Below are 11,983 nucleotides of genomic sequence, written 5' to 3' on the forward strand. Positions count from 1 at the left end.
TTTTTGATCTATTTTCAAATCGTTTCTGTTAAGTTTTTTAATTATGTTTATTTTTTAGTCAAAATCTGTGTTGTTTTCTCGGACATAGTTTCTGCAGAGCAGCTGAGTTCATTAGAAATTTACCTCTTGAGTTGTGGGCATGACTGTTGGCACAGAGTAAGTCTGCCCCCACTTCCCATCAACAGAGTAAAGGAGAGATTGTAGTTTTGAAGGTGAAAACTACAATCTTTAATCCTAATTCAGACCCATTTGAATAAAGAAATACTCAGAAATGCATTTTTTTAGTTTAATTTTTTTAATATATGGCCTCCATCATCAGAAAAATGCCACAAAAGGTGTTCAAAACACAATTTTCATCAATGACGGTCTTTAAAATGACATTAGCCAGTATTTTATTCACAGCAGAACATGATTAAAATTAAAAGAAGTGTTTAAACTGAAGCAATTTGCAATTCTATGAGCTAATTCCAAATGTCTGCTGAAAGTCTGAATAAAGTTTTTCCTCTTCTTTTCAAAGCAGTGCATTCACATTCATAGTTAATCATTTGGCAGAGGCTTTGATCTAAAATGACTCAGTTCTCCTACGATTAAAACCAATGTGGGGTTAAGTGTCTGCCTCATTTACATTTCCAGAAAGGGGAAAAGTTCATGCCGTACTTTGACGTACTTCTACTTTATTGATGGCTCAAATGTTCCTTAGAGAATCTGGACTCACGGCAGCTCGATTAGGACAGAATCCACTCCGTTCTAATTGCTGCACTTTTGTGGTTTTTGCATCTTCCTGCTGGAAAACACCAGATCTTCCCTGATAAAGACGTTGTCTGGAGGGTTAGTACAGCTTTGAGCGTTCTTATCCTTAAGCAATCCAAACCATCCACTGAACTTAACAAAACGATTAAAGATCTTTGTCTTCTTTAGATCAGAAAACGTGTGATTTCCTTCAGGAATGTCAAATTTTGACTCTTCTAAACAATTTAAAACATCCCACTGTTAATGGGCTTTGCAGATGGTTCAGTGGATCAAGTTTCAGAAAGTATTCCTGAGCCTTTTTAGAATTTTTTGACTAAATCATGCAGGTTAGGAATGCAGCTTCCTCTTAAGGTCCATAAACTGTCATAGTCCAATAGTGCTGCCACAAACGATTATTTTAATAGTCGACTAATCGGGTCATGCACAAACTGGATTGTAAAGCACACATCTTAAGCATCATTAGCTTTAAACTTGAAGTGTTGAAACCATATGCTAATTAAAGTAAAGGTGATAGTTTATTAAACCTTTAATGAACCATTAGTTTCTCGTCGAAATAGTTGTGAATAATTGACTATTTGTAGCAGCCCATCTTAACATCATTAGCTTTAAACAAACTAAAAACTAGATATATAGCATTACCTGCGATAATGCTAGTGTGAAGCTGAATTTGGCTGCTAAAGATGCTAGTGCTGACAGCTCAACATGCTAAAATTGATAGCTAAAAATGCTGAGGTTGATAGCTGAAATTGCTGAAGCTAATACCTTAATCGCTGAAGCTAATCGCTGAAAATGCATAAGCTAATAGCCTGATAAAATATTAGTTAAATGCCAAATTACTATAAAAATGGAAAAAAACCTAAGTTTGCCAAAACAGCTAGCATGCAGCTGAAAGATTAGCTAAACCACAAAATAGCCTAAAAACAAAAAAAGCGCAAATTAGCCAAAATAACTAGCACAGAGCTGAAATATCAGCTAAACTACAGAATGACCTAAAAGACAAAAAATAGAGCCTAAATTAGCCAAAATAGCTAGCATGCAGTTGAAATATTAGCTAAACTCCAAAAATAATCAAAAAAATAAAAAAGCGTAATTTAGCCAAAATAGCTAGCACAGAGATGAAAGATGAGCTAAACTACAGAATGACCTCAAAGATTAAAAAAAAACATCCTAAATAAGCCAAAATGGCTAGCATGCAGCTGAAATATTAGCTAAACTACAAAATAGCCTAAAAACAAAAAAGCGCAAATTAGCCAAAATAACTAGCACAGAGCTGAAATATTAGCTAAACTACAGAATGACCTAAAAGACAAAAAATAGAGCCTAAATTAGCCAAAATGGATAGCATGCAGCTGAAATATTAGCTAAACTACAAAATAGCCTAAAAATATAAAAAACCCAAATTAACCAAAATAGCTAGCACAGAGCTGAAAGATTAGCTTAACTCCAAAAATAATTAAAAAAATAAAAAATGTGTAATTTAGCCAAAATAGCTAGCATGTAGATAAAATATTTGCTAAATTTCAAGATAACCTAAAAAACCTTAATAAATGCCAAAAAAGTTCAAAAAAGCTAGCATGATGCAATTATAACTTTCAGCTTTATTACACTCTGAGTCCATATGATATAAAGTAACAACTATTCGACTATTAAAGTAGTCGTCGACTAATTTAATAGTCGAATAGTCGTGGATTAGTCGACTAATCGTGGCAGCGCTGTAGTCCAACATCATCTAACATCAGGAATGTCCTGCAAAACTCACTTTTACAGAATCAAACCTAGAAAAGTCCAATTTTTACCTTTAAACAAAATTTAGTAATCTATATACACACATTATTTTTGATGTTAAGCTCAACAGAGCTGCAAAATGTTGGGGTATTTTTAGGTTATGCAACAAAATGACAGTGTTAGTTCAGAAAAGGTCCAGTATAAATGCTGGGAAATTGTCATGGGCTCTATTATCTGCAGCTCTAGATTTTTTCTATTCAGTTATATTTTTATTTGAATAACTATTAATTTGTCTTCTACTGTTTTTTTATGCTTCTCTGATCTAGTCTGAGTCAGTCTGACTCCCAATCCTGATATTATCAAACAAACCCCCCAAACAGCTCACGTCTGTTGAGTTTTAGTTTTTTTTAGAGCAAAACTAAACAAAGAAAGAGAAACTGCTGAACAAATAACGGGGACAGACTGTGATCCATCATCACGGCCGCTGAGACCGACCTGCTGCTTACTGACCGGAAAAAAGTCGCGGTTCATCCACCGAAAATGTTGATTCAAACTTTGGTAAAATGACTTTTATTAGAGGAAAAAAAATCATAAAAATAACAAAAACAAGAGAAACCTTTTTATCATTTTGAGCAAATACAACAGCATCAATGATTTAAACTGAAACTGGACATGTTGGAGAGTTTCCACCAACAATAAGACCTAAAGAAGGAGACAAAATAGAGATGTCACTGATATCAACATGCTTGTGGGTTTTGACCATCTTTAGAAGAGTTAACGGGGAAAATAGTTATCAATCAATAAAGAAAGAGGCCCAAATGACAAAAATAGATGACGGGAAAAAAAGGAATTTTGGCACAGCAGTTCAGATTAGTAAGAAACAATAAGGATAAAAAAAAGTTTATAAAGGAAAGATCACAGGAAACCTCGAAAAAGGACAAACGTCCTCCTGAGGACTTAAAGGACGAGGCCGGAAAAAGACCAACAAGTTCTGCAGGTTCAAAACAACAACAGCGAAACTGGAAATCCAGGTTTTTAGAGGCGATCTGGGAAAGGAAAAGTATTTACAGGAAAGCAAGGGGACAAACACAAGGACAAGATGGTACGGCCCAAAAGAGGAAAAGACTAAAAAAGACACAGAGCAAAACAAGTCAATGGAATAATCTGATGTGATTAAACACAAAAGAAAAAACAGAAAAGCTAAAACAATGTTAACACACAAGAGGGAAACATTATTTGTAGCATCTCCGATCACCTTTTGATCTATTTTCAAAGCCCTCCCTATTGTCTTTTAATTGCAATAATTCTATTTTTAGTCATTTTTTTTAAACTGTTGTTTTCTTAGACATAGTTTCTGTAGAGCAGCTGAGTTCATTAGAAATTCGCCTCTGGGTAATGAAGTATAGGAATTTTCCTCTTCCTGTCACGTATCTGTTTACACTCCCTCCTGCTAGCTTACAGCCCTTCACACCCCTAAGCTAACATTACCTATTCAGCAAAAATGGCGATCAAAAACCAAATCCTTAATCAACTTTTTTTGGCTGTTGACCTCTATATATGGGGCTTTAAATGTGTTGTCTGTTGGTCATTGTCAACATTTTTGATATTTTTTTTAATTATATATATATTAATTAATTAGTTACATATATTAATATTATATATTTAAAATTTAGTCAAAAACCGTCTGTGTGCTGCCCCCTACAGGTTGAATTGAGGTATCACAGTTGAATTTTGAATTTTGCTGAATTTCGGCTGTGGGTGGAGTCAGCCTCCAACTTCCCTGTTTGGTCACTCTTTAGCATGTTCTTTTACAACCTTACTTTTCTTTCCTGATATTTTTGAAAGTAGTTTAGGCTATAAACTGACCAATCAGATGCCTCAGTAAAAGTAGGTGGAGCCTGCTGGCCTCCACGTTTACTGTTTGAAACGTTTGATTGACAGACTTCGTGTAATGAAGTGGTAGGGGTGTGGCCATCGAATTACCTCACTCCTGATTGGCAGAAGCTGTTGTCATGGTAATGTTGTCTCAGACCAGTGAGGCTAGAATCGCTACTCTAGCTTGTTCCGTAAGTTGGGTGCCATATTAGGCAGGGCATTCCTGTTTACTGATGTGCTACAATTGCACAAACAGCACAAAACAACAACCTGACTTTTCACAAACTGTCAGCTAATAAAGGAATTCAGGGACATGTGGCGTACAGAAAACTGCCTGCCTGGTGTTGTGCCCCAGCTCCTGCGTGATTTAACATTTTAAAATTACACCGAAATTAATCATTTTATTGTTTATTGCCCTTTCCAATATGGCGTCGCTCTATACGTTTCTTGCTCAATAGTAACAGGCTAGCGTAGCATCTTTAGTAATATATCTCATTGGTTTCAGGCTAACTTAGACCAGTCACTGCTTATTAATGACGTCTGGCTTCAACATGGCGGCGTCCATATCATGAAAAAATGGTGACTGAATGGACTTGATTTGGTTGAAGCCAGAAGTAAAATATTTTCTTTGGATGACGTCACACTCCTGCTTTCATTAAACAGCCAATGCTCTGAACAAATTTTGTCCAAAAAAAAACGTTTCTTGACAAAAATACAAAAAATATGTTCATAAAACAAAAAAAATACAACATAAACTCTTAAATTAGACAGACAATACTTATGGGAGACATTTTCTATGAGGATGATGCTGAAGGTGTTTGGGATGAATGTCCACAGGAAGTGACACTCTGCCAGCAGGACTCAGCTGGAGACGACGGCTAATCTGATTACTCTGATTGTGTTTTACTAATGCAGGGACATCAATCTGTTTACCTAGCTGCAATGTGGGGACCTGTGTGTGTGGGGGGGGGAGATAAATAGCAAGTCCTCATAGCAGTCATAAAATATAACCGGAGAATTACATAAACAGCTTCTCCTCAGATCAAGGTTCTTGTTCATGACTAAGCAGGAGGATGATTCAAGCTGATCACCAAGGATTTTTATGAGCCTCTACAAAAATAAACTGTAAAGGTTACCAAAAAAACATGACTTTTCTAGTTTTTGTTCAGCAGTTTGATGCAAATAATAAAAAAAAATCAATAAGTTTGTGTTTTTGAGTGTTATTAATGTGATTAATAGAGGCCCCAAGAGAAATAAAAGTCATATAATGTACATTACATTTGATTATTTAAATAAACAAAATACTTTTCTTCATAATATCAGATGATTAGACCCAAAAATAGGACAAACAAGTCATAGAAACAGTTGCTTTAATACTTATTTAGGATATAATGAATGTATTGGTGGAGGTATCTTTTTACAATGTGTATTATTTTAATAGTCGCCTAATCACTGATTATTTTTTCCGATGAGTCGACTAGTCGGGTCACGCGCAAACTTGATCTAACTGTGATAATGCTAGCTTGAATGCTGTAAGCTGAATTTGGACGCTGAAGATGCTAGTGACGATAGCTGAAGATGCTAAAATTGATAGCTGAAAATGCTAAAGTTGATAACTGAAAATGCTGAAGCTGATAGCCAGCTAAAATATTAGTTAAATGCCAAATTAGTCTAAAAAATAAAAAAGCCTAAGTTAGCCAAAACAACTAGCATGCAGCTGAAACATTAGCTAAAATCCAAATTAGCCTATAGAACAGCAAAATAAAGTTTGCCAAAGCGGCTAGCATGCAACTGAAATATTAGGTAAACTCCAAAATATCTTAAAAAGCAAACAAACAAAAAAAAAATCCTAAATTTGCCAAAATAGCTAGCATGCAGCTGAAATATTAGGTAAATTCCAAATTAACCTAAAAAACTAAACAAATTCTATATTAGCCAAATTAGCTAGCATGTGGCAGAAATATTAGCTAAATCCCAAAACAGCCTAAAAAAAACCAAGACTGAAGTTAGCCAAAACAACTAGCATATAGCATAAATATTAGCTAAATTCCAAAATAGCCTAAAAAACTGAACAAATCCTATATTAGCCAAAACAGCTAGCATGTAGCTGAAATATTAGCTAAACTCGAAAATATCCTAAAAAAACCTTAATAAATGCCAAAATAGTTAATAAAACTAGCATAGTGCCATTATAACTTTCAACTTTACCACATTCTGACTCCATATAATTTAAAGTAATGACTAATCTAGTCGAGTTGTCGACTATTTTAATGGTCGATTAGTCCTTGATTAGTCGACTAATCGTGGGAGCCCTACTAGCCATGCTAATGTTACGCTCTCTGGAACACTCACTCTTCTAGTGATGATGCAGGGAATTTTTTTTCATTGAAGATTCCACAGCGGAATGGCCATCATATTAGCACTGGTTGCATATAGACCTTTTAGAAAGCATGCAGGGTTTGGATTCCATGAGTTTGGGACAGAATGTGGGCTGGACCTGATGTGGCTCTTCTGACCCAGATTCTGACTTTAGCTTTTCTCCTGCTGGTTTAAAGGCGTCACTGTAAACATACAAGTACTATAAACCAGAGTTTTCTATTTCACATATAACCTAACTAGTTTAAAAAAAAACACAAAAAGTTTTCCAAAGACTTGTCAATGAATAACTTAAAGCATGGACTTAAATATATTGAGAAACAACCAAACAAACAGAGAAGTAGTGCTGATTACTGACTTAACACAGTGTGAACAGGACAAGGGTCAAAACAACGGCAGACACTTCAACCCGACCCTTACTCCACTCCAGATTAGTCATAAACATTTTAAATGTTTTCCCGTCATTAGAATAAAAGTGAAAATCAGAAAAATGTCATTAAAACAGTTTTGGTTGTTTACTAGTCAATTTTTATCAACATTTGTATAGATAATTTACCTAATATTAGCTTAATATTGTAGCTTCATGTGTTTTAGCTAAATCTAATAAAGACTTTTACTTAAAAAAAGCATTTATTTTTGATTAAAAGTGTAAATTTGAACAAATTAATTGCTTTAAGGAATAAAAACCGCAATGAAATTAGGCAAAAATCACAAAAAATAATTTAGTATATAAAGAAACATGATTTTTTTTGTGTTTGCAACCTAAACGTATCAAATGTCCAAGAACTAAAATAAAAAAAAATCACCTCAATTAGGCAAAAAGCGGGTTTGGAGCGCGGTAACACACTCCCGTCAGTGTGTATTTCAGGACATTGATGGTCCAGATAAACAGGCTGCTTTGCCTGCTCTTTATTAGATTGAGCTGCTTTTATCCACCAACACTCACCGAAACACCATCAGTAGCCATCCATCACCGTTCAAGTGCGTCACCGGGCCTCAGACTGATTTATATTTCAGAACCTGCAGTCGACACTCCAACAATAAGCCTTTCAAATCCAGCCTTTAACGCTGCGTTGATCTCATCAGACCCTCAGGTTTGTTTGGACCTGATGTGGATTTATTTTAAATGTGAAAACTTGAAACTTTATGTGTCTGTAATTACAGATAAATACACATATTCCTATTTTAATTACTTTTCTCTATTTTGTTTCCATAATTGAAGGTATTAATTACATTTTTCCCTCAGTGTGGAATGTTTTTATATGAATACTTTATTGCTAGACCATTTACTGGATATAAGAACTCACAACTGAGGCTTTAGTTTTATTATAGTTCTGTTTTGTTGATCCAGAACTACAGTAAGGCAAGAGGACATACGCTTAATTTGGGTTCATGATCTGTATCTAACACATTAGTGCTGCCACAAACAATTATTTTAGAAGTCGACTAATCACCGAATATTTTTTCCGATTAGTCAACTAATCGGATTATGTGCAAAGTGGATGTAAAACACACATCTTTACCATCATTAGCTTTAAACTAACTAAAAACTTAATATATTCACACTGTGAATGTTGTAAGCTGAATTTGGCAACTGAAGATGCTGAAATTGGTAGCTAAAAACACTGAAGTTGATTGTGAAACTGAAAGTGAAAATATTACTTAAATGCCAAATTAGCGGGAAAAAAGGTAAGTTAGCCAAAATAGCTGAAATATTTGCTAAAGACAAAAATATCCTAAAAAAATGAAAATATCAAAGTTAGTAAACAAATTTGACTAGTATGTTACTAAAATATTAGCTAAATTCCGAAATAGCTTGAAAAACAAATAAAAGCCTAAATTAGCCAAAACGGCTAGCATGTTACTAAAATATTAGCTAAACTCAAAATTATTCTTAAAAACTGAAAAAAATCACAAGTTAGCCAAAACGGCTAGCATGCTACTAAAATATTAGCTAAATTCCAAAATAGCATGAAAAACATAAAAGCATAAATTAGCCAAAAAAGCTAGTATGCAGCTGAAATATTAGCTAAAGTCAAAAATATCCTAAAAAATGAAAAAATCAAAGTTAGTAAACAAATTTGACCAGTATGTTACTGAAATATTAGCTAAAGTCAAAAGTATCCTAAAAAACGGAAAAAATCACACGTTAGCCAAAACGGCTAGCATGCTACTAAAATATTAGCTAAATTCCAAAATAGCATGAAAAACATAAAAGCATAAATTAGCCAAAAAAGCTAGTATGTGGCTGAAATATTAGCTCAACTCTAAAATATCTTAAAAAAATGAAAATATCAAAGTTAGTAAACAAATTTGACTAGTATGTTACTGAAATATTAGCGAAATTCCGAAATAGCTTGAAAAACAAATAAAAGCCTAAATTAGCCAAAAAAGCTAGCATGTAGCTGAAATATTAGCTAAACTTAAAAATATCCTTAAAAAACTGAAAAAATCACAAGGTAGCTAAAACGGCTAGCATGTTACTAAAATATTAGCTAAATTCCAAAATAGCATGAAAAACATATGAGCATAAATTAGCCAAAAAAGCTAGTATGCAGCTGAAATATTAGCTAAACTCAAAAATATCCTAAAAAAATGAAAAAATCAAAGTTAGTAAACAAATTTGACTAGTATGTTACTAAAATATTAGCTAAATTCCGAAATTGCTTGAAAAACAAATAGAAGCCTAAATTAGCCAAAAAAGCTAGCATGTAGCTGAAATATTAGCTAAACTTAAAAATATCCTAAAAAACTGAAAAAATCACAAGGTAGCTAAAACGGCTAGCATGTTACTAAAATATTAGCTAAATTCTAAAACAGCCTAAAAAAAACACAAAAAGCCTAAATCAGCCAAAACAGCTAGCATGTTGCTAAAATATTAGCTAAATATAAGCTAAAGCTATAAGCTAATTATTAGCTAGCATTATGCCTGAAATATTAGCTAAACTCTAAAATAGCCTAAAAAATCTTAATTAATGCCAAAACTGTCTAAAAAGCCATCAGAATGCAGAAAGACCTTTTGGTTTGGCTTCCTGATCCAACAAATACTTTTAAGTTTTAAAAATGTAAAAGGATATCAACTCCTTAGTAGTGGGAATACTTCAGATTACACAACAGAGACAAAAATAATAGAAAGCACAGATTTGATTTAAGAGGAACATTTTTTTAGGAGATCTTAAATCAATTTTTCTTAATGCCAAATTCTGACTCAGAACATTCCTTCAAGATCTGGACTTTTTCCATCCTTATAACTGAAATGTGAGCTTTCCATTTGTGCTGTATTTTAAAGTGATATTTTGTTGTTTGTTATAGGTTTAACCACAAGAAAAGCAATTGTTTTACTGTCTTTAATCACTAATTTGGAAATACACAATATTAAATATCTAAAAATGAAAGTAACATTTTTTGACAAAGAACAATCTGGCTTCATGATCGGTATCCAATAAATACTTTTAATATTTAAAAATGTAATTAAAAATAGCAAATATTTAATAGAAGAAATATTTTAGATTACATAACAGAAACAGAAAATAACAGATTTGATTGAAGAGGATTTTTGGGAGATCTTACATCAGTTTTTCCTAATGCCAAATTCTGACTCAGAGCATTCCTGCATTCCTTTTAAATCTGGATTTTTCTCCACCCTCATAACTGAAAATTGATCTTTATTTTCTTTTTACTGCCACATTTTTAGCTGTTTTATTGATTTTTTATAGCTTTTTAGAGTTTTATTTCAAAAGCAGCAGCTGCTTCCATTTGTTTTCATCACAAATTAAGAAATGTTTAAGATCTTAAAGTACTAATTTAGTTGAACTTGTCTCATGATGTGTCTGCAGGAGTGATGGGGACGGTAGAAATGGACGAGTTTGGAGACAGAGAGATAGACTTTGCCTTATGGGACATGACAGACATCAACTCTGGAAAGTTTGAGGTAAATCATCTTTCTGTTCAAGTACTAAATATGGATTGGCAGCTGCTTTCTCACTCATGTGAGAACTCTCTGCTTCTCTGTCCGTTTGGATCAACCAGCCAAATCTGCGACTTGAATAATCACAGTGAAAACACTCTGACAGTTCCCAGCTCCGACGGATGTTTGTGTATGTTCTCACTGAAATGGAAGCTGCGGTCTGCAGTCTCCAACCGAAAATATGAAGAAAATTAAGCAAAAACAATCAAATCGACGCCCTCATTCTACGAAAATTATAAAATATTCCTAATTAGTCGTCATATTTCTAGATAAATATTTGGTCATTTTAAAGTCCAGGTGTGTCAGACTCCTGGAGTTCAGGCGTGTTGTTTTTTCTGCTGCCTCATCTGCTGCTGATCACCTGGATCAGGTGTGTTTAGCCAATAAGAAGCCACAATGGCAAAACATGTAGTTAACATATACTAGTCCTCCAGACCTTAAGTTTTACACCTGTCTTTTAGATCTAAGAAACACATGTTTTCATCTTCATTTCATCCTAAATAACATTTTCATGACTGTCTGAAGGAAACCCAATAAAGTAGAAGTTTAATGTTGACAATACAAATGTTTTGACATCCATTTTGTAAACCTCATGACATTTTTAACTCTGATTAGGAAGAGAAAAGACAAAGTCTCACCTCACAGTTTAGAAAAACACTCTATTTACTGCATGTTTTTGTGATCATTAAGCCATTTGTAAGATTTAGCTTTGAAATATAACAATAATTTAATTATAATACTCTTTTATATAAAAATCTTTATGTTTTTAACTTTTGACAGCAGAGCATGCAAGTTCCTTTCAAAATAAAATACACCCTCCTCCAGTTGCAGCAGATTTACTTAAACCTTTACTATAAACATGACAACATTAGTTGTCTTTGAAAAATCTATTCATGTAAATACAATGATTCACTTTTAAGAACTACACACTGTTGTGCAGCAGAAGATAAAAATATGTCTTTTAAGTTTATTTTTATTTTTTATTGTATTTTTATTTGTAAAAAAAAAAAAATAAGTTAAACAAAAAAATCCAAACCCATTTTTTAAAGCCAGAGCCACAGTGGAGGATTAGGGAGCCACATGTGGATCTGGCCAGAACTCTGGTCTGGATAGATCCAACAGAACATGTGTTAGTAGCTGGCAGGGATGTTATTATAAAACAAAGGAAATTTCTGTTCTGTGTCAGGTTTTACAAATGGATGGATGGATGGATGATGGATGGATGGATGTATGGATGGATGGATGGTTGGTTGGTTGGTTGATGGATGGATAGATAGATAAATGGTTAGT

At 33.6% G+C, this 11,983-nt stretch overlaps 1 protein-coding gene across 2 annotated transcripts in view; it reads left to right on the plus strand.

Moving 5' to 3' along the window:
• Positions 1–11,983, plus strand: part of npr1a (natriuretic peptide receptor 1a) — a gene marked incomplete in the record, with an annotated part of 58,543 nt that overhangs the window by 20,488 nt on the left and 26,072 nt on the right. For both annotated transcript variants that reach the window (XM_024298447.2, XM_024298448.2), the window contains 1 exon segment: positions 10,563–10,657. In XM_024298447.2, the coding sequence (XP_024154215.1) occupies positions 10,563–10,657 (95 nt within the window).

Source organism: Oryzias melastigma, linkage group LG11 (genome assembly GCF_002922805.2).
Source record: "Oryzias melastigma strain HK-1 linkage group LG11, ASM292280v2, whole genome shotgun sequence".
Classification (NCBI taxonomy): Eukaryota; Metazoa; Chordata; class Actinopteri; order Beloniformes; family Adrianichthyidae; genus Oryzias; species Oryzias melastigma.